Source organism: Danaus plexippus, chromosome 11 (genome assembly GCF_018135715.1).
Source record: "Danaus plexippus chromosome 11, MEX_DaPlex, whole genome shotgun sequence".
In the NCBI taxonomy this organism is placed as follows: domain Eukaryota; kingdom Metazoa; phylum Arthropoda; class Insecta; order Lepidoptera; family Nymphalidae; genus Danaus; species Danaus plexippus.
The window spans coordinates 397,568-420,169 of record NC_083544.1 but is presented as its reverse complement, the minus strand read 5'-3'; the positions used below and the strand labels follow the sequence as shown (position 1 = coordinate 420,169).

General features: G+C 34.6%; 2 protein-coding genes across 12 annotated transcripts; one reads left to right on the top strand and one right to left on the bottom strand.

Annotated features, from left to right (window-relative positions):
- The first annotated feature begins 195 nt into the window (after positions 1-195).
- LOC116765456 (peroxisomal targeting signal 2 receptor) lies at positions 196-5,954 on the top strand. Of its 2 annotated transcripts, XM_061521959.1 has the most exons (8): positions 196-375; positions 662-875; positions 2,073-2,255; positions 2,600-2,782; positions 3,748-3,865; positions 4,086-4,170; positions 4,879-5,062; positions 5,188-5,954. In XM_061521959.1, exons 2-7 carry the CDS (start codon positions 675-677, stop codon positions 5,036-5,038), a joined length of 930 nt encoding a protein of 309 aa, XP_061377943.1. In that variant the 5' UTR covers positions 196-375; positions 662-674; the 3' UTR covers positions 5,039-5,062; positions 5,188-5,954. The 2 variants fall into 2 exon arrangements, with proteins under 2 accessions (XP_061377943.1, XP_061377942.1); XM_061521958.1 differs by having other exon boundaries at positions 4,879-5,954.
- On the bottom strand, positions 5,949-22,586 carry LOC116765454 (uncharacterized). 10 transcript variants are annotated; one of them, XM_032654893.2, is made up of 41 exons: positions 22,490-22,586; positions 22,188-22,313; positions 21,881-22,111; positions 21,666-21,779; positions 21,487-21,600; positions 21,257-21,415; positions 20,963-21,127; positions 20,769-20,891; positions 20,562-20,699; positions 20,246-20,452; positions 19,875-20,015; positions 19,598-19,726; positions 18,996-19,079; positions 18,714-18,797; positions 17,961-18,038; positions 17,578-17,697; positions 17,302-17,397; positions 16,803-16,886; positions 16,262-16,351; positions 15,616-15,711; positions 14,958-15,029; positions 14,795-14,881; positions 14,599-14,676; positions 14,460-14,534; positions 14,282-14,359; positions 12,921-13,064; positions 12,655-12,771; positions 11,864-11,965; positions 11,680-11,766; positions 11,252-11,413; positions 10,635-10,781; positions 10,257-10,382; positions 10,129-10,194; positions 9,068-9,169; positions 7,829-7,915; positions 7,474-7,590; positions 7,165-7,266; positions 6,990-7,085; positions 6,661-6,759; positions 6,476-6,571; positions 5,949-6,399 (listed from the first exon to the last, which is right to left on the bottom strand). In XM_032654893.2, the coding sequence occupies exons 1-41, from the start codon at positions 22,584-22,586 to the stop codon at positions 6,089-6,091; spliced, it is 4,827 nt and encodes a 1,608-aa protein (XP_032510784.2). In that variant the 3' UTR covers positions 5,949-6,088. The 10 variants fall into 10 exon arrangements, 9 of the variants coding, with proteins under 9 accessions (XP_032510784.2, XP_032510786.2, XP_032510785.2 ...); XM_032654895.2 differs by having other exon boundaries at positions 7,474-7,587; XM_032654894.2 differs by having other exon boundaries at positions 10,260-10,382.
- Positions 22,587-22,602: the final 16 nt, after the last annotated feature.

Here is a 22,602-nt window from a genome sequence, read left to right as displayed (position 1 = left end):
CCTTTATATATGCGAAAATTATGTGGGGTTTCCTACGTAGAGTGGCCTAATGAGATTTAATTTGTTGCCGTAGGTGTTCAAATTGGATTAAAATCGTGTGACGGTAAAAAAATCGATATCGTAGTGACAACTCTATTATGTTGTTTTCAAACTAAGACCCGACCAAGGATACGTCACAATGACATACATTGTTTTGACAGTTCGAAAGGGTTATTTTGGTTTTTTGCTAGTTGTCGTTTGTATTATATATTAAGTTGTTTAAATAAAGTATTTTACTATGAATAAAACCAATTGGAATCTAAATAGAATTTCGTATCTAGTCTTGACAACTTAATAATGTAATAAGAAAACTAAAATTCTGTTAAGAGGTTTTATGTTCGTATCAAAAACTTATGTATTTCGTGACTATAACTTCATTGTTTTCATGGATTTCGTTTTTTCACACTGAATTAATAGAAAACTACTTTCGATTTGTAGAGTAAAGAATTAGTCCGCTATTAAGATATATCTAGGTTTTTTTACTGGGTGTCCTTGGGAGATTAGAAAAAGAGACACACTTAAGTAGTGTAATTTAATTAGTTGATTAGAAGATTAATGTTACAATAAATTTCGATTATTATAAATATATATATTTATTAATAAAGCTTTTATGTATTTCCAGTTATACATTCAGGATGCCAACCTTCCTGACACCTGGCCGGCATGGCTACAGTGTAAGATTTTCTCGAACGAACCCCGATACCCTGGCAGTAGCCACAAGCCAGTATTATGGTTTAGCTGGTGGTGGAACACTGTTCTTTTTGGAACTAACACAAGATGGAAGCAATCTCGTTGAGTTACAGAAGATTGAATGGAGCGATGGCCTCTTTGATGTGGTAATTATAAAAATTCCCTTGAAACATTTATAAATTATCACAAACAGGGTAATCTACTGAGCTCAGTTATGTAATAGTTAAAACAATATCTTATTTCCATCATCTTTATTATAATTCATTGTCTGCTGTAAGTTTTTGCATAAATTTTGTAATAAAATATGACATTTAACAAATACAAGTAACTGGAGACATAAAAAAACATATTAAAACTGTAATTAATAGACTTATTTCAACCACTCATCACCATAAGGGTCACTGGTGGGTGTGTCTGTAATGCAATAAAGGTGTTCTAGAACAAACCGCACTGGGACATCTCAGTCATAATCCCATAATAGATTTTTTCATAATAACAATCCCCCTGAAATCCCACAAGTGTAGTTATGTGTTCATACAATATTACGACAAACAAGCTTATAGTTTGTTCTACAGTTTCAGTCGTCCGCATTTAATTAAGATTTCCTAGTAGAATGTCTTCCTTCACTCGTAGTTTGTAAGGAGTCCAGTTTAGATTTAGCCGTGCTATATCCTCATGATGCTACCCTATACATAATGTTGGTAACACCAGCTACTTCTCGTGTACTTATAATATTTATTTATTATTGTATATAAAAATATATATTTATAGTATAGTATGTACATAATTAATTTCATTTTCAATCATTCTTTAATCTCTATGTTGTTTAGTAAACAGTTATATAATAAATGTACTGATTAAAATTTCCATAAACGCTTTTTGATATTAGTTTCATAGTTCTTTAAGTGCTCACGGGACTTGGTGAAAAGTAAGAAGCCACTTCGGTATGTTATGTATATATAAGGTCATGTTATATATTTACATAGCCACATATAATTAAAATTAATCTTATGATATTTATATAAAATAAAAATCTTATTCTTTATAAATTTTTATTTTTTAATCACTGATAGTGATGTATCTGCCTTAAGTTATTTTCTTAATTTTCAATGTTACTTATTTTTTCCTTCATAAGACAATTAAAACAGAGTTCCTACGCGTATTTTATAACAAGTTACAGTTTATGTGGCTGTGTGTTTCATGACGTGTGTAGCTAACTATATATAATAGGTTAATAAAAAATCATTTTTGATAATAATAGCGTGTGTCAGTGTGTGTGTGCGTGTGTGTGTGGGTCTGTGTGTGTGTATTTGAATCATGAGTATGAGGTTGGTTCTGTTTAGTCGTGGTCGGGGTGCACGGAGGGCTTCGCTTCGTGCGGGGCGGGCGACGGAGCGGTGCTCGTTTGCCGGGCCGGGTGCTCCGCCCCCCTCAGAGTGTTGAGAGGCCACCGAGGGGAGGTGTGCTCCGTGGATTGGCCCGGGAGACAGCTCTTGAGCGCCAGCTGGGACACTACCGTCAAATTGGTATAGTTATACTTTTACTCGGTGCTCAATGACATTTATATTATTCGCAGACATTAGAATTGCTATGTTCATTATAAAAAAAATATATTATTCATGGATATTTTTTGTTTTGTGCGAAAAAATAAATAAACATATAGCGCTTGTAAAATATTTTCTAAGTGTAATAAGTTGTGTCACGTACATGTTTCATATATATATATTGTAGGAATTTTCGATTATCATAAAAGGTTTTTTAAATCAATTCATCTGCGACTAGTATTAATGAGGGTAGTCTCTTCAAGTGGTTCATGGTGTATGTAAAGACGTTGGAAGTCATACTGCTGTCTGTTTGGCCGATCTCGTAGTGGGACCCCGAGTCCGAGGCGTGTATCAGTACGTTCTCGGGTCACTCTCAGCTGGTGTACTCGGCGTCCTTCTCCCCTCACTCCCCGGGGACCTTCGCTTCCGTGTCCGGGGACGGTCACCTCAAGCTGTGGTCGTGTTCGGAGCAACGCCCTATAGCCGTCATCAAAGCACACGATGCTGAGGTGAGTTTTTATTTTGCACCCTACTTGGTAAAAGGGCGGTAGCTTTCTGCTTAAAAAAGATTCTGTGCATAAACAGCTTTTCCAGGAATATAAATTTTGTCCCACGAATATGTTGAAGTCGTGTCGTATCAGAACACAGTGTGACGTCAGCATCATACAGTTATAGTCAGTATATTTAGAGACCCCTCAATTATGTTAAGAAATATAATTTTAATATTCACAATAAGTTTTCGGCTTGACGTCAGTTATACGTAAGTATTTTTTGTAATTAAGAATAATAAATTATTTTTTTGGCTGATCAGACACCTGTTTGTCGTGGAAGTGATAAAAAAATAGTTTTCATGCTGACGTGTACTCATATAGTGTGTTTTTATAAATTATTTTATAGATTTTTTTAATTTTTTTTATTTGTAGAGAAATATTATAATAAATTGTTTATACTACAAGTTATATCAAAATATATGTCTACCACAATGTCCATGAGGGACCAACTAAACTGTACAGTAGTCACATGTTTGGTTGGGATTACGTAAAATAAATCAATTATTACACTCCATATATATTCTAGTAAATTAGTTCTGGATGTTGAACCGTAAAATTACTTTTGAATCTAAAACAATGCATTTTCCAAGTTTCTCGCCAGAACATGGTCTACGTGGACATGACGAAGACAACAAACTCGTTACACTCCGCTACAATGTTTTTCAATACATTTAACGACGCGACCTTCAGCGCGAACAAATATTTCTCTTATCTTCCCTTCTTAACATATTTCACTTGCGACAAACATTCTGTCTTCTTAATATTTCTATTCATCTTCGTCTTCAGCACAGGGATGACTGTAGTTGAATAAATAAATCGCGTTACTTGAAACAGCTCTGTATTATAAGAGCTAATCCTGTGTCCCCGAGTCTCCTGTTTCCACTTCCTGAATGTATCATATAACCGGAAGTCGCCTGCGCCAGGTGCTGTCGTGTGATTGGAGCGGGGCGGAGAGTCGTCTGGTGGCGAGCGCCGGCTCCGACGGGTTGGTGAAGGGCTGGGACCTCCGGAGCCTCGCCGCTCCCGTCTTCACACTCAGAGGTACTTCACAGCCAGTACACTACACACACTATGTGCATACTTTAAACCTTTGTTGCCAGTTTTATCGTCTGAGACATGGCTCATGGACAACAATGTTTTCTTTGGTCCGTCACAGACTGTTATATCCTAAGGCTTGTGTTACACATTATAAGCCATGTCGTATCAGACGGGACGCTAAGTGTTGTTGTTGTTGGTATATCGTTGGTGTGACCTCGTGCAGGTTGTGAACGCGCCGTTCGTCGCGTGCAGTTTTGTCCGCACGCGCCGGCCGTGCTCGCCGCCGTCTCCTACGACTTCACCACCAGGTAAACTAATATCCACACTCACCTCCCTCACTCACTCACTCAATACATCATACCCTAGTATTGTCTCTTGACATTCATTCGGTGAACACTTTTTTGAGTTTCTGAAGTAGTATTAAACGATGTCTATGGTGCATTCTCGCTACAGTGCGTGTTACGGACTATCAGTCTGATGGACATTTATTAATCAAGAAACTATCAAATGTAAAGTACAGTGCACTATTAAAAGATCAATGTTCAGTTTTGAGTGCGACGAATTCTTCATTGATTTTACATATATTACAAGTCAAAAACCCTTATGGACCGATAAAAATATATATATATATGAATACAGAAACACGTCGCTGCACGCGCTGATACATGTCGGACAGATCAGGTCACGAAATTATCTATGTGATATTTTAAAGCAGTTTCTCCTCTCCAACAACAGACCCTTAACCCAAACCAACAGAATCCAGTAGAAAGGATTCCATCACTCATCAAATAGCGTCTTGTCGAGCTTCATTGTATCTGGTCTTTACTCAGGTGTTTTTCCAGAAGTACTTCTGGAAGTACAGAGACGTTAAAGAATAATAAGATTGCAATTAAAGAGAATATAATTTTATCATCTGGAAACCTCATGCGACGAAAAAACTCATCTGCTCCAGACGTGCTTCTGTGAAAGATTTCTTGTCTTTTATGTCCCAAAATTATAAAACGTCATTATTTTAGGATCTGGGACCTAAAGCTGGGTTGGTCTCCGTTGGAGACTATCCGTCACAGGTCGGAGTTCACGTTCGGTCTAGACTGGAGCGCGCTCCGGCCTCGCTCGTTGGCAGACTGCGGCTGGGACTCCCTGGTGCACGTGTTCGTTCCTAGAACACTCATGTGACGGCCCACGCTATAGACGCCGTCGGTTAGATAACATTTATATATTAACTCAACACCTCTCGATACTAATTCTTATATACATATATATTATTTTTTTTGGGTTATGACCCATAATGAGTTGTAAAAGAAAATAATGTTCAATATTTACAGATATATCTATAATTTCCACAAGTACTCACATATTGATTCCAAGCTCTGGTTGAAGGAATAAAAAAAATAATTTTTATCCACCGGTTCCATCTAAATCATTATTCAGCTCCCCGTCCCAGGGTCTGCACATTCCTTGTCAGGGGCTCCTTGACGTTAGCTGTTCGCGGGGACGGGTGTCGTTGGGCACGCGTTTACTTCACATAGTACTTTAATAATGATCAATCGATTTTACTAATTTGTAAGTTTTATATAGTTATAAACAATATTTTTATTTCGTTACGACGTCTTCTGATTTCCTGTAAATGTGTAATATGTTCAGACTGTTCTTTATTAGTTATTTTAATCATTTGTTCTGAGTCCGTCGTTTCGTTATAGTTCTTATGGCTCTGTATATAAAGTTTGAATTTCTTTGTACATATAATACTTCCTATACTCCAGTATGTATTGTAATGATGGTGCGCTGTACATAGTATGTTAACATTATATATCAAAGGGTCGGATTGTTTTAGTTGTAAGCGGAGCTTCATAGCTTTTATATATTATATGTATATAGGTCACTGGACATGTCCCGTGGAGTAATCTTTTTGTGGGTCAGCTGTGTAGTGATGTCATATATAATGTAAATCACACAATACTCTATCGATGTTATTTTATCCAAGTGTACATTTTTGATCAATCAATAATTCCAATATGTAAAAAGCCAGTATAGAGTGGCCTCAACCGCGCAACGTCTCTCCGTTTTTATTGAATAAAATAATATGATATAATTATGGTTTTTATTTCATTGGACATTTTATAAATTGACGCGTCACAAATATTTAAAAAAAGAACAGCTTCATAGAACTACGAATTTGACGATCAAATTTTTCTAAACAGCGCCATCTATTATGAGCGCCGCGAACTAGTCGTGCAGGTTGTTCTTGAGGCGCCTGATCCTGCCCTCTATGCCGCTCAGTATGTAGTAGACGGCTCTCAGATCTCGCTTGTCGTGCGCGGTGAGGTCCGTGTCGCTGACAGTCGGGGTCAGTACACACGAGCTGGTGAGAGTGGTCATCATGTTGCGTATACTCTTCATTTGTGTCACCGGGATTTTCACTTGGCAATTCTCGTCCATCCTCCCGCTCGGCTTCATTGTGCACGCCTCGGTGTAGTATTCGGGCACCGTCAGAGGATAGATCGAGTCGACAACAGATGGCGCTAGGTGCTTTATGACTAAAAACATATTTTTGTTATTTTTTCGCAGTATCATTTAATATTAAAGCACTTGTGTCAGATTGTATGTACTCACAATTATCTCTAACTCGTCCCAGCTTCATAGCTAGTAGATTGCTGTAATAGCGACACGAGGTCCCTAAGCTAGCTCTCACGTAATCTTCGATGCATTCTAAAATATTTCTTGTGATTTTTTACATCCATTTTCTATTAACGATGACACGGAATGCAATTTTATTGAAAATAAGTTAAAATTGTTACCTGGCGCGTCCTTTGGTAAATCTGTAATTTTAATGTGACACTTTGGGCAAATAAGGAACGAGTCTTCCACGGCCTGAATGGAGCGGTTGTCGGTGTGGGCTGGGGACAATAAATAAAACTAGGCCATTTTAAATTAAAGGTTGGTTAAAACATGTGAACGATTAATAAACACTCCGTGAAGGTAGATTATAAAATAATGAAATAACCGAATGTCAAAGGTTTCATATCTCAACCGGCATAACAACAAAAACTTCTTTGACATTATTTCCTCCATTATCAACAACAAGTGCTTCCAAGTGTCCGCATGCAGTAGGTACTAACGTCCTCACCTATCTGCGTGCACCTCATGCAACAACACTGGGTCGGCAGATGGTCGAGGCATGACGTCATCTGAGATCTCATCTTCATGGCCTCTTCATACTTTACTACAACACACAATCAATGAGAATTGTACTTATGACGCGAGTCCTTTCACTTTATAAAATTTATCCCAAAAAAGACAACCTGTTTTATCAAAGCTGGACGAGTTGCTGCTAGTCTTCGAGCTCCTGGAGTCGCAACCCTCCTTCATCATAAGTCTGGTCGCTTCGTACAGTGACTTGTACTCTATTAACATAAACGAACACATCGAGTAAGTTGTGAGTTTTTCATTCATCAGTTTGTCTACCGTTTAAGAATTACAGATAATTGTCTGCAGTGGTTCGAGGACCATAAATTCATGATGACTCACAGTAAACATGTTGCTTGTTCTTAATATACCTGGGGTGCTTTTATTCCTCTACCTTTATTAGTTCTTAATTTTATTCTAATGACCTTTGGGTGTCAGAGCCTCCCCCGCGACCCCATGGCGACGATAGCAGCACACCTGACAGGGTAACATGGCCTCCACAGCTATAGAATGTTGCGAATGTGATCTCTTCGGACGGACTACTGAAAAAGATTTTAATAAATTTCATAACACTGAAAACAAATATAAATCTGATTACAAAGTCTTGTATTTTCGTGATAAAAACTACTGATTAGAACAATATCATAATTAATAAGGAAATTAAAAAGAATAGATATACATACTCCAGAATTGGTGATCGTAAAGGTTACAAGTTGTGACGCTGTGAGGTAATTTAATAATAAATAAGGAACCTATTAAAGTTGATGAACTAATACTGACTTTCTTTTTGTGTTTGAATCTGGACAGCGACGTCCACGCTGGCGTTATGAACAACACACCTCGGACGATCGTACACGAAGAGACACTCTGACGACAAACCAGCTCCTCAGATATTTATATTTACATGTACATATATCTACATACTGTAATAAATATATGAAAGTTAATGTACTCTAAAATTATAAAGCAATCAATTCCAAGCCGTCTCTCTTCACTCAGTTACTGTTGTCCGAGGTACGGTTTCAGTCTTGTTTTTTAATGTTCAGCGTTACTTCCAGTAACGTCTTCCAAAATGGCTGAAGCCAGTGTTTACAGTTTTCAAATTACAATTACAAAATGACAATGGCTCAGTATTATAATTAATTATAATCAGTCATAAAAATAATTCTAAGGATTATAGTATATTTTAAATAGTACAGATGGCGCCACTAGTAACAATATGTAACGATGTAACAATGTTTTCCTCTGTTACGAAAACGTCGAACCAAAACAGTCCCTTAAACAGAACTCGTTACTCCCGGCTGCCACGCGTCACTACTTGAGATATGACACTACACCACATGCACTACAGAGTCGAGAACTTTGCGAAACTTAAATAGAAATTCAAAATTCACAGACTAACGTCAAATTGCATACGAATAAGTTTGTCGAAAGTTTTCAGCTGACGTGCGTACTACAGATACAAGACGGCCGAGCTTTATTGGCGCACTAATATTTTATAGATCTCAGTAAAGTCGTAAATCTTAAACAAGCCGACCAAGCATCGTCAAATAAATTATATTTCGAGGGGTAATACATCACTGCTTTTATAAGTTTTTGCATCTTTTTTAGTCGGACTTCGGGAACATTTTTCAAAATAATACATGATTGTCTCAGAATCATGATTCATTGTCCGAGGTACAGTTTCAGACTAGATTTTCAATGTTCAGCGTTACTTCCAGTAATGTCTTACAAAATGGCTGAAGCCAGTATTTATAGTTTTCAAATACAGTGTGATACTTTAATATTGCCCTTACAGAGTTACAGTTAGGTCAGTGTTATAAATAATTATAATCAGTCATAAAAATAATTCTAAGGATTATATTATATTATATTATATTATATTTAATACGACACGGATGGCGTCACTTGTGGCATTAACTGGAATACGGTATACAATTTTTAAAGCGTAGTAAGTAAACCCTAGCTGCCTTTTGAATATGTTTCGATGAAGAGGTATCTTAGTAAACTGTAGTGTACCTGGGTTACTCTCACCGCCCGCGACACAGAGTGTTTTCTTCGGCAGGACGTGGCGCGACGTCAGCGCGGTCGCCGACCTCCTCGCGCACAGGCAGTCAGTCGCTGAGAGAAACAACACGTTAATATTAAATTGACATATAACGAGATCACAAGATAATCAAAATCCTACCTATTTTTGTTTTCTAGAGTCGATTTTTATAGTAACCACACAATGACTGTCGTAAACGTTGTCCAATTTTAATAATATACTGAATTTTGAACTCGTTTTCGGTGAGCACTTTATTGGCGATGCCGGAACTAGGAACAGCAAAATTATCATCTATACTTACAAATATAAATTAGAGAGTATGTTTTTAATCCCAGATTATAAGGTTTTCACTAAGCGCATAACAAACTGTATATAATACATACATCAAAGCCGCTTGTATAAAAATTTTTGTATGTCTGTCTGTTGGTTGCGGTTAATCACCGGAACGGCTGAAACGATTTAGATAGGGATTTTACATCATCCGTAACGTTATAAGGAGTAATTTAGGCTATTTTTTACCCACTTAAAAAGAGAAATCCTCTATTGGACTGCATGTCTGTTACGCTATAACTCACTGGAGGAGTTGAGGTTCATTTTTAAATATATTAACAAGAGAAAATAGTTTGATTATTTAACAAGTCAGGACTGGTTAAGGGACTCTTCTTGTAACCGAAAGAAACGTCATATGTCAAACGTCATGTTAAATCGTATCTCAAAGGAGTTTAATATGCGAGCAATAAGCCTCAGTGAACAGCTTTCTATGATGGTATTGTGTGTCTCTTATGAATACCAATGGCTACTCTTTACTAGGCTAAAAATATTCCAACGAGACCAGACACAATTTAGAACTAAATTACTGTTAATTTAAAAATGCGTTTTATTACATCTCTCTTCTTGTAACAAAAATACAATCAGATAGAGCTTCTTCCTAGCGAGGAAATTCGTTTTGAGATCTTTATTTGAGATAATTTGACAATACATACATATATGATTATTTTACGAAAAACATATTCTGAAGCATCTCCAATATTACCTGCATCACGGACGTTGGTTTGCGCTTGAAGTACCGACGCCTTAGTTTCCCTGACTACAACTTCATCTGGAATTGAGAGTTGTATATTGTTTTATTTTCCTCGTATTCCTAACTATGATCGTCCAAACTACCTGAAGTAATCTTGTCCATGGTCAATAGTTTGCAAGGTTTCTTTTCAGTCTCCGCTATCGCCTTCCTCCCTGATCCGGTTGTTGTCACGCTCTTATTTGAAATTTCATATGTCTTGGTTGTAACTAAAGAAAAGTTTTGTATTAAAAACGCTTTATTTTAAACGATTGACAGTTACATACATAGTTCTAAATTGATTTTAAATTTTGTTATAAATAAAAATTACAGCGAAAATTTAGTTTTTCCCGAAGGAATATAGGACCTACGTTTTACATAAGATTATTGGAAAGCACACTGCGATAGACGAGAGTCTATTATTTATATGCATAATGGTACAAATTACAAATGAAGCTCGACTGATTACTACTGAATGTTACCGCAGTTGACATCAGAGTTCAAAAGAACTTTGGACAGCTTGTGTATTTGTTTGGAACACGTTCTGTGAGCGGAGTTGGCGATGTCTGATGCTCGTTGCAGCGACTGCCTCACCGCCACCTCGCTGACCTTCACTATTGTTTCTATGTCTAATATTGAATATCTTTCATTATCAATGTGGAATAAAAACATATACTGTATAAGTATTCTTAAAATTGTAACGTAATGCATGCTATCGTTTAAATGACAAAAATTCTCTGAACCAAAATCACAGCGAAGCTTCACGTCGGAAAGTTAATTACGCTGTTCGTTCTCAAGTAATTTAAAACATCTTCCTGGAAAGCCTGGTAATGGCTTTCTAACGTTAAAAGTGGTTTTGTAAATTTGTACGACAAAATTTTATTTACTATCTACAGGATGTAATTATTTGACATCAAAAGTTACCGGATGTGAACATTATTTTTTTTCTACTTTTATTTCAACTTTATCATAAAATACTCATAAATGCCTCAAACTAATTTGATTCACTAAAAAATCGTCCTTCGTTAATAAATATATCGTAGTAAAACTACATATTTCAGAAGTGTATCTGGGTAAATCTATTCAATGTATAATCTACCTGACGCTTGTATCAGAGAAGATTTTCCCGTATGTTTCTCCACTGATTCCTTAATCCATTTGCTATTGTCGAGGCTGTTTGTGATTTTGCTGGATTTTTTGGTGTTCATTTTCGAATTTGTGTTTACACAAGCCGATCTATTACTTTGTTTGCTTGGCTTCTCTTTAAAAAAAAAACAATTGTTTTATTCTAATCGTATTGATTCCTAATTGTAAGTGAAGTGTCACAGGTCTTAGAGTTATTTTAGTTACATGTCTCGGTTTCATATAAATAGTTCAGAGAGATCACAAATAACAAATCGCTTGAGTGATTTTCAAGTGGTGAATGCAGCCGATTCGGCCGTGAAGGCTTTGTCCAATTAGAGACAGACTAGATCAAAGGACGAAAACAAAGCGTCACAATTACAGAAATAGATATAAGTTACTCACGAGAACCTGGGCCGGTTGCTTTATTAGAGGACACTATTTTATTATCCCTTGATGAGATTTTCGTTTCTTTTAATGCTGAAGATTTTCCTAGAAAAATCGATTTAATTATAACATTTCCGGTCTAAACACCAAACTGTATATTTATTACGCTTTACTACACCAAACAGTGTGTTACATATCTCACCTTCATCCGAGGTGGCTTCGTAAGGATGATAGCGTTGCTCTAAGCCCAATTGTGATGTAAACATAGACGCCGAGATCTTCTTGTTAGATAAGGTTTTGGTTTCTAGAATACAGATTGTAATTATTTCAGCACACAATTCATTACGATGAACGATATCCGTTTGGAAGACTTCGAGGTTAAAATTCAATTAGTAGATACATGTATTTATTTAACTGAAATGATTTTAAGGGAAATTTTATTAATGCGTTTTGAGCGGCAATACACAATATCTCGTGTCGGAATAAATGATATATTAGTCTACTTCCCTGTAATCTTTGCTTCCAAGTCATTTCCGACCACTTCAGGATAATAAAGCGAAATAGAAATTTTATAAAATTTATTGTCCTGACTTTCGTTGTTGTTTATTTCATATCTGACTGTGATAGGGGAAGCTAATGAGCCAAACAGTACATTGTACTTTTCAATTTTATGCTTATTTATATAATCTTTCTAACATATAATATGTTGGATAGCTTATATATAAATATATATATAATATATATATATATATATATATATATATATATATATATATATATATATATATATATATTAAATCATTAGTTTAAAAAGATAACATCATTTCTCTTTCTTATCTGAGCGAGATGCAATTAACCACAAATAAAATTATGTGTTCCTAATTGTACGAATGACTTTATATCATTTGATTGTATAAGTAGATCAATTTTAACTTTTTATTGGTTAATGTGGACCTGAATCATTGTTTATTAGATGTATGTTATAGCTAGTACCTGCGCTACATCTACTGGGCTGTGCTTGTGCGCCGTCGTCGGTGGCCTCAGGAAACAGAGCTCGCACGGATATCAGACGACTGCGTCCTATCTGACACCCGCCTCCGCCCAATGACCCTAAACATTCCATTTAATCCACCATGAGACTGTACTTGCATTATATTTTGCACTACTGTGTAGTCTTTGGTAACTTCAACCATAAAATTTAACGTTCTCGACATCTTAAATTTTGATTTCAATACAATTACGTTCGATTGTACACAAACCGTTTTTAATGTAACTACTGTATTGTGTGCTGTCTTCATTCGTCACACAACAGGAACAGCTGCTAACATCCACGTCTTGAACACTCGGTTTCTTCGGCTCCTCATCAGTATTGGTGATCACGGAGTAACATTGAGGCTGGGTCTCTACAAAATTATTATATAAAGCACCTATAGCAACAATAAAAAAGATTTCGTGGAACAAATTAATAAATAAATACTAAGAAAGCGGATACAGAATTTAGAAGATAGCCATAGAATAAATTAATTAGAGAATAATACAAAGTCCTTCGCAAAGAATAAGGCTTAAATTACGATATAAATCTCACTGACTTCTTTTTGAGAATAAGGCTGGAAACAGAACATTTTGTTTTGTTTATGTTAAAATGTGATTTTTGATTATATTAAAATTGTTAAAAAGAATTAATTCTTGCAAAATATAATCTACTATCAATATTAATATAAAAAAAAAGTGTATTTCCCTTATTTTTTGACCCAAATCATAGGTTTCTCTGTTTGATATCAAATAATTTTATAATTATATGTTAAAATACGAAAGTTAAAATATAAAAAAACGATAAACAATGAATGAAATTATCCGTTAGATAATAAAAAATCAACATTATATCTGGCTTATGACATATTCTAAGACCATTACCATTACACAACCGTTCTCTACATGAACCCTGTCAAGTAAACGCTTTCTTGGCAACTCGGACGATATTATCTTAATACAAAGTAACATTTATGTGGAATAAACCAATTTAGATTAACTTAGACGAATTGTATTTCATTTATTTTCAAGGGGATTAGGAGCTTTATGTAGGCGGATACAATTAATTTTATTTTCTTTTTTTTTTTTAATAATCTGTTATTATTATTGTTCAATACCGAATCCATCGTTTATGAGCATAAAATATAATTAAAAGGTTTTAAAGAGCCCTCGTCTTATTAGACACTTAATTTCTTTTAATATAATAGAGGTGGGGAGTTAATAAATTACCTAATTTTACCGCCCGTAGGTTCTGTAAGGAGCTTTAAATTTCCTCATATATATATATATATAAGGTGGCAAAAGAGCAGACGGTCTACTTGAGGGGAGGCAGTCATTGTCGCCCATGGACATCCGCAACATAAGGGATGCTGCGGACGCGTCGCTGACCTTGATTGTTAAGGAAAGAGGAAAGGCCACCGGCTCTCTCACTCGTCGGACGAAAGGCAGCGATATTGTTGTTAAATGTATGTTAATATAAAGACGCGACGATTAAATATGATCACAGACATATTAAACGATAGCAGACCGTTTAACCATACTCAAGAACCTTTCGTCTTACGTAAACTAAATACGAAGACAACGTGTTTACCTGCACCAAAACTATGTGTCAGCTGATGAGAACCACAGTTGATTGAGTTGTGCTTAACGATGTTACTGGCAGATAAACCTGGAAACAGAACAATCGGTACACTTTGTAATAAAACTGTATAATTATTACATTTTAACAGATTTATGATAAAACATAACATTAATGAAAAATAGCTCACCAATATCTGAATACCGTGTGAGAATCATTTGCGACGTCGCTTTTTCGCTTTTCTTAGCTTGGATATTCTCAGTTTCTGTAAAAGAAATTATTTAATAACTTCCGTATAACTATTTCTGTTATAATATAAGACATATTACCTAAAGAAACATCTTTAGCATCACATCTGTGTAGAGACGGCGCGGTCGAGCGATCTTGATTCACAACTCTTGACGTAGCTGTTGTTATATAAATAATAAACGCATGTTAAATTTAAACAGCCTGTAGCTGAGATACAGCTTATTATATTTAATTGAAGTTTGACTTCAATCATACAATGTCATTAATATAATTTACCTGTGTTCACAGCGTATTGTCTCGACGTACGAGATAAAATGGACGGTGCTTGTATGTCGGCCGACGACACCGATGTTATTTTAGTACCTAAGCATTTATTTCCTGTATAGTCTTATATTCAACAAGTACTGTAGTGTGCTAGAGCCTCCTGTAGTTCACTCACCGGTACAGGTTAACACCTTTCCATCAGCCGTTACCAACGTGGCGTCGAGATTCCTTCGTGGCACTGATGTGTCTGTAAGTATTGGTCTCTTATAATTAGTTGTTTTAATTGTAAAAAATAATAATTTGACGATTCAAATTAAGCTCAGTTCATGATTTTTATTAAGAAACAACATCGGTGTAGAAAATCATTGTACCAGTTTGATTATTTTATAAAATAAAACGTTTCCATTTAACTTAAATCTACTTTGTATTTGGACTTTATTATTTTTGGTGATTTTCTGATTAATTGTTTGGAACATAGAATATTAAAAATTTTATAAATATAAATAATTACTCTTTGGTCAAAGGTTTTTAAATATGTAGGTATCTTCGATTTTTGCTATATTATAATTTATTGGATACTTTTCATTCTGTTCTCTGTAACATACATGTATGAAGAATGTCACATAGCTTTAGCCATTATACAGACCACGGGACCTATTGTGAGACGACTAATAAAAGCGGTTTACGACTGGGTTGTCTATCAATCTAGATTGTACCTATCTTAGTGTACACATGTTACGTATATTTATCAATATCTTGGTACAAATCGTTTGTACATATTGTATTAAATCTTATACAACCAAATGTTGTTTCAGTAGAGTTCGTGTTGTTACCCGTGACCACACTAGACTTGGCGTCTCGGTACAACTCTTGGACCAGTATTCCTGTTGAAACTTTCCACATGGATTCAGCCGGGGACACCTGCGTCTCTGAAATGATACATAGCTCTTGTAGTCAACTAAATAATATAGAAGTCTACTTATTCATATTGCACATGGGAATAAGAAAGGCATTCGAGTAATTAAGTAACTTTACAAGCGTCGAATAAAAGATTTCAAAATATATGTAAGTATCAGATATCTTATAAATATCTTAAACAAATAAATCTCTCATTCCATTAAAGGAATACTGATGTCGTCTCTTCATAACTCAGTAACAAACACATAGGAATTAATAATTTAATATTATTAATGCAATATTCTATTGGAAATCGTATTGACTTTTATTCATTAAATTAATTCATGTTAACAAACAAATATTTGCGTATCTTATGTTACGTTAACTGAAACATTCGATTAATTCGTTAATGTGAATAGTGATAGAATCTGTATAATAAAAATTATTTTAATCCAATTAAAATGCTCTCACTGATCACAATCCTATTACAACTCAATTCCAAATGATTTCACAACAATCTCGACGAGACGTTCTTTGATAATATATTTTATAAATAATTTTAAAATATAGTTAAGTACGTACCATTGTGAGTCAACCTTTGCAGTACGGCGGTCGAGGTCATCACGTTTATAGAGTGTTGGGATGTTTTGTCAGGAATTATGGCGTCGGTGGCTGAGAGCATGCACGTATTAGAATAATTAATATATGAGAGAACGCTGTTGATTCGTAGCTTACATGATTGTTGTTATTTGAAAATGTAAGCATTTACGGAACGAGAAGTACTTGTAGGACAAATCTGATCGAGGCGTCCGTTGCCGGTAGACGAAGCTGTGCTTATGTTATTTCAACGATCACAGCATGTGAATCTAATTTTTAAATAGTTTATAAACATAAAGTTTTTTTAATATTGATGAAAATTAGCGTAGAATATTGTCTTCTTAAACATCGATGTGAGTTACATAGGCAGTTTTTAAAACTAGGACTAGTTTCAGTATTACTTATAGTGTTTAAAACATATATATGTATATACAACAGAGTTTGAAATATATTTAAAACTCTTTTTTTTCTCTACGCTCGGGAAAAATTAGTTGTGATTTGATTGTTTATTGATAATGTATTGAACCTGTATCTACTCCGTTACAGGGAAAACCTTGACTGTAAGCTGAACTGCGTCTCTGGTTCATTGGATTGAATACTATGTTTGTATCTGCAAACAATTGCTTATATTAGGTTATATGAAAAGTAAAATACGGAAACAAAATTGAAATATTCCGTCTACCACTCGCTGATATAATAGCTTTCTACTATTGAAAGAAATTTACGAAAGAGAAATATAATTATATAAAGAAAATTCTCCATAGTTCTGAATAGGCAGAGATCCAATGTTAAAAAAATAAAATATCCATGTTTCTCTTTGATAACTTCCTGATGTAAAAGAATTTTAACTTTCTATAATAAATACTCAGAAATCATAATTTATTAATACTATTTTATATAGACTTAAGATTAATGGGAACAGATTTGATTTCAAGTCGTTCTTTACTGAACAAATAAACGACATGGCACCTCGAGACATTCAGTGACTCGTTACACCTTTACATGTTTCGTCCGCGTCTTATTACCTGCGTTATTGCACGTGATGAACACCTGCGTGTATGCGTCTTGAGACGCCGCTTGTTTCAAACGTGAATTCTGTATCAATTGTTGTGATAATTTATCTGAAACTCAAATAATCTCAGTCATGCATCTACCAAAATGATAGTACGAATATCTACGTAGGTATAGGTATAATTAAAACACTGGCGACGATCTGTTTTTAGTGTGACAACTTCCAAGTCCACAGCTTTCAATCAGTTCCAAGTATTAAGTATTGTATTTTATTTGAATATATTAAATACCTTTTTCAAGTGATTGAGAGCACTGCGTGTTAATACTTCTGATTTCTTTAACGGTCCCACCGAGCGCCTCCCGGAACGAAGATTTTGATGGATACCTCCCGAAAACGACCGCGTTGTTAGCTGTTCATTAAATTAATTAAGAAAACAAGTAAAAATTGTGAATTATACTCTTTTTCCTACTGTCTCTGGCTCACGGCCAAAGTGAACTGTTATAAGGAAACGTGACTGCTTTCTGTTTTTGTAACATATCGATCTATATGAATCAATATCATCAGTTACACTCGTCTCGCCGAGATGAAGAGATCGACTGGTTTCAATAAATATTTTAATTGACATTTAATATCTAGTTAAGGTTTCGATGATTAGAAAAATCTTTCACTTACAAGAATATTGTAGGAAGGGGAAAATAGATGAACCAACATTATCGTGTTTATTCGGTGACAGAAACAACTTCGACGACCCTAGTGAAACATGTGTCGGTTAACAATTATCTAAATATTTAAAAGAAAAACCGTGAATTTACTTTCAAGGAGACATCAATTTAATGTATGAAATGATTTCTGCTTGACGACATTTAAATTATAAGATTAAAATTAGTTAAATTTGCTTTCACAGACGGCCTGTTTGATAATTACCCCCAGTAACTGTCATCCTATTTAAATTCGGGGCTTGAGTTCTGAAGGACTCTATTGATGAACAATATGTAAGCCACGAAATTACAAATAAAATGTTTTATCTTTATTTTAAATACAATTAAGATAAGATATATTACCAATAGAGCATATTTAAATTATTGTTATTAATAAAAGATACTGCTTTGTCAGCACTATTTGTTATTATGGAATATAAAAAGGGTTTTTTTATACTTTAAAGAGAAATAACAAGAAACGATAATTCAGTTAAAGGTTTTAAAACAAGTTTTTAGGTACTTTCTATTCAGTACGCTGGTAATGTAATTTAAAATGTCCGGCGTATTCTATGAAAGGATCAGAAGCACGTACAAATTAATTTCTGTTTACGACGTGGAGGAAATAAAAATATATAAGCTAGTATATAACCTAGTCACAGTAACATAAAAAACGTGTATTATTACTCCATACAATTCTCAGTTAAAATGTTCGATAAGACGTGATTACCATTTTTATATGAGGAACACGATTTGAGTTTGATAGAAGCCGTGATCTCTGCAGACTTCTGTTCTCTCGCCACCGCATCCGTCCCTAAAAAGTAAAACCATGTTACATTGAAAGGGAACATCCGCGATTTATGACTTATTTCAGCGTTTTAAGGATGGTTGACTCACGATGCTTTTGGCTTTTTGGCTAAACATGAATTGTTTCCGATTACGACACCATCAATGCTTTTAAGGTTCGATGTTTATAAATATATATAAAATGTTTAATATGAGTAATATATACCAGTCTCGTGATAAACGAATATCGTTGTCTGTACGTTCGCGTTGTCCCATATAATGGATTTCTGTAGATAGTTCATCATCCCCACTGAAAAATGAACTGTATTTATTTATGTTTCAGTGAAAACTTAAAAGGAATCCCTATTAATGTTCTAATAAATCAAATTAAACAGTGTGTTACGTTAAAGCATTTTAGATAAACATTCCCAATAGGTCTTTGCTCAACTGTCCTCTAGACGCACTTGTAAATGAGATCAACGGAAAAGCTTCAATGATGAAAAGGACAATTTTATTTTGTTTCTCACACTTAGTTTTATTTAAGACGTCTTCACTTTGTTCTCGGGGTTTATTTCTTATTTTATTTATTTACTGTGTACTCCTTATTATATTGTTTTATAATGATATAATATTTCACACATAAAATATCAGACGATCTACTGACGCATATCGTATGTCCGGACGAATGTTAAGTATTTAAGCAGGAGTACAACTATATGTAAATGTTACTTAAAGTTGTAGTAATATGTTTAGTTAATCGTTTGGCTGCCGGTGAGTTTTTTTTATAAAAGTTATGTAATATTCTATGTGTAGAAAGAAATATCTAACATCTTCTAAATTTGGAAGGCGATTTGGACCAGTGTGCCCATTTCGCGGCTGTTTTCTTCCAAACTCGGTTCAGTCGATGCCTGCAGATGCCCATTGCCATTCGTTTTCGAAGATATCTAAAAGGTCCTTCTGTGAAATTAGAATATTTTATTATTTTAAACTACATCCTCCCGACGTTTCGGTTACTTTGCAGCAACCGTGATCACGGGCAGATGTCTTACATTTCTCAATGATATATATAAATTAAAACGAATTATTATGTTTCATAGTAACTAACTTTTCTTCGGTGGCTGTCTATACTTATGACATTTATTGCATCTTTCTCTGTAGTTTCTTACAGTCTGATCGTTTGTCTCTTTTCTCGCGATCTCCTTCTTCCAGCAGTAGTGGTGTAAGTAATCATGATTACTGTTCTTTTCTAAAAAAATATTTTAAATCAATCATTTCCCAGAGCGTATGCGTGTATTTTTTGTAGGTATAGTTTGAATTAGTGCTTACCTCAACGACGCAATAGGGTAAAACGTTTTATGCATTAGTTTTAGATTTTTTTTCATTTTGTATATATTGATATTTTCGTCAACCGATAACAATGATTCAAGAAGAATTTAGTTATTTGTACTGTTTAATGTGACGTATTTTACAGCTCACCTGAGTCTCCTGTCTTCCGCTTTTCGTCGAAAGTATCTGATTTCCACAACCTGCTGTTTTTGAACGACTCTTTGAGAGTATCCTGTGATATTTGCAGTTTGGACCAGGTGACACCACTCAGTGTAGAACTATCAGTATAGCGATTGAACATCCATGAGCTCGACAGACCGTGATCTGTTTCAACAATACTGCTCAAATTGTCGCCACCTGTGTGATTCAAATAATTTATTAGTTATTCCTGAGTGAATTTTTGCATCTTGGAAAGAGTAAAAAAAAAGTTTAGATAAACATGTTGACATAGAAAAAAAACATTAACCGTCAGATTCAAAATTTGTAGTTTTCTGAAGAACTTCAGAAGGATACTCCACGTAGGAGGCAGTCCTGCTCTTGGTGATGGGTTCTCTTCTTTTCGGAGTGACAGGAGTTGAATGAAACATTAAAGGCTTATGGAAATCTACAAGAAATAATACATACAATATTAAGTTTAGGAAATTAGTTTTACATTTTACAGTTCATTATATACCTGGGTAGTAATCTTTCTCTTTGAAATCAGTATTTGTTTTAGGTAAAACGAAAACGGGCTCTGAGTCATCAGATGCTTCATTCGTTTTTAGAATAATTGTAGGTTGTGCGCTCAAAGATATGTCTAAAAATATAAGCCGTAACATTAAGAGTTCATAAAAAAATATTTTCAAGAAATCAATGAGCGACAATTACGAGAACTTTCAAAGATCTTCTCCGAAATATTCGTTTTTGATATGCCATTACTTGAGTTTTGTTCTCTGAGGTCGTTCTGGTGATTACTGTTCTTATTGTCGAGCCTGTTATTACTATCTGTATTTGGATTGTAACATAAAGTTGGAACGCTTAGGCGATTATTATCTGCAAAAAAATATTTCATTCTTAAAGCTTTTTACGTGAAAGTAAATATTTGTAAATCAATAAAATGTTTGCATAAAATTCTTTATAACGTTTATTATGACTTTGAAGTTCTAGAAAAAACCAATTTACCAAATTCGTTATCTCTCGTGGGATGGTCTAGTTCTGCACTGAGCCATTCACTAACATTTTCATTCGTTGTTTTAAATACTTTTGTCGGTGAAGTATTTGTCATTAAAGACACGTTAGTCACGTTATTAGAATTCATATTGCTAAATTGTTGATTGTTTCCTGTTAAATGAGAGAAAGCAATGATATTATAAGAATAAACCACATCTACGAGTCTTATTTTACTTATATACCGTAGTTATTGAGGCCATTGCAAGTTGTCGTAGTGCAGTCAGTAGATGTTGAAGTTGTTTCGACAGACTGTTCAAATAAGTTGCTATATTCACCTAAAGATTCTAGGTACCAGCCTATTACGATATGAATTATTATAATTTGATTACAAGGAATAAAATAATTATTTTGTTATATCTACCCCCAAACGTGGTCGTGTCGTCATTGGGATCTTGTTGGTAGATCTGTCCCAAAGTGGGTATGGGTCTCGCTGAGGCCACGGACTTTGGTGGAGAATTAACCTCTTTACAAAGATCTATAATTAATTATTGTTCAAATTCAGAATATGTTTATTATAAATTGTTAAAAAATGATGCTAATTACATTTCTTAATTTCCCTCCTAACATATCTATCACCTGGTTTTATGTTCAGAAGTTGAACTTGTTGTACATTCCTCTGTTGAATGACACTTTCGTTTGGTTCGGCCTTGATTGATGTTGAAGGTTCCTCGGTGGGAAATTCTATGGTGTTTGATTTACTTAGCAGTTTTAAATTTACGTATGATTCTTCACCTGATTCTTCATGGTTACCTGAATGTTCCAGTCTTGTTTCAGAATTCGTTTGATTGCTCGTTCCAGCCGTGTTTTCTGTAAGGAGAAATGTTTATTCATGGTCCCTAGAAAATTTTCATCCAAAGTTATGTTATGTCCATCTAAACTTTACCCGAGATATGGTCTTCTCCGTTGCTGCTTTCATTATTTCTTTTAGAAACATTGCAAACTGTGTTTTTTTGAACTTTAGCCGCCATGCATTTTCTTCTGATGTCGTATGGGTTTTTTCTATTTCTACCTGTTTAAGAAAGACAGGATTATGGCAACGATTTATTAAGCAAACCAAATTATACAATATTTGATATTTTTTTGTTATTAAACTGTCAAAATATCCTAAAATATTAGGAAATTTCTTATATACAATAAGAATTAAATTATATCTTTATATTGAGTATAAAATAAGTGAAGTTTTACCGTAGTTATTTTTATTCCTTATTAATTTGAGATGTCCGAATGCGACGATATAATCTTTAGTCGGTAGATTTGAAGCTAAATCAACAGAGAAGGCCATTGTCTCTATAATCTAC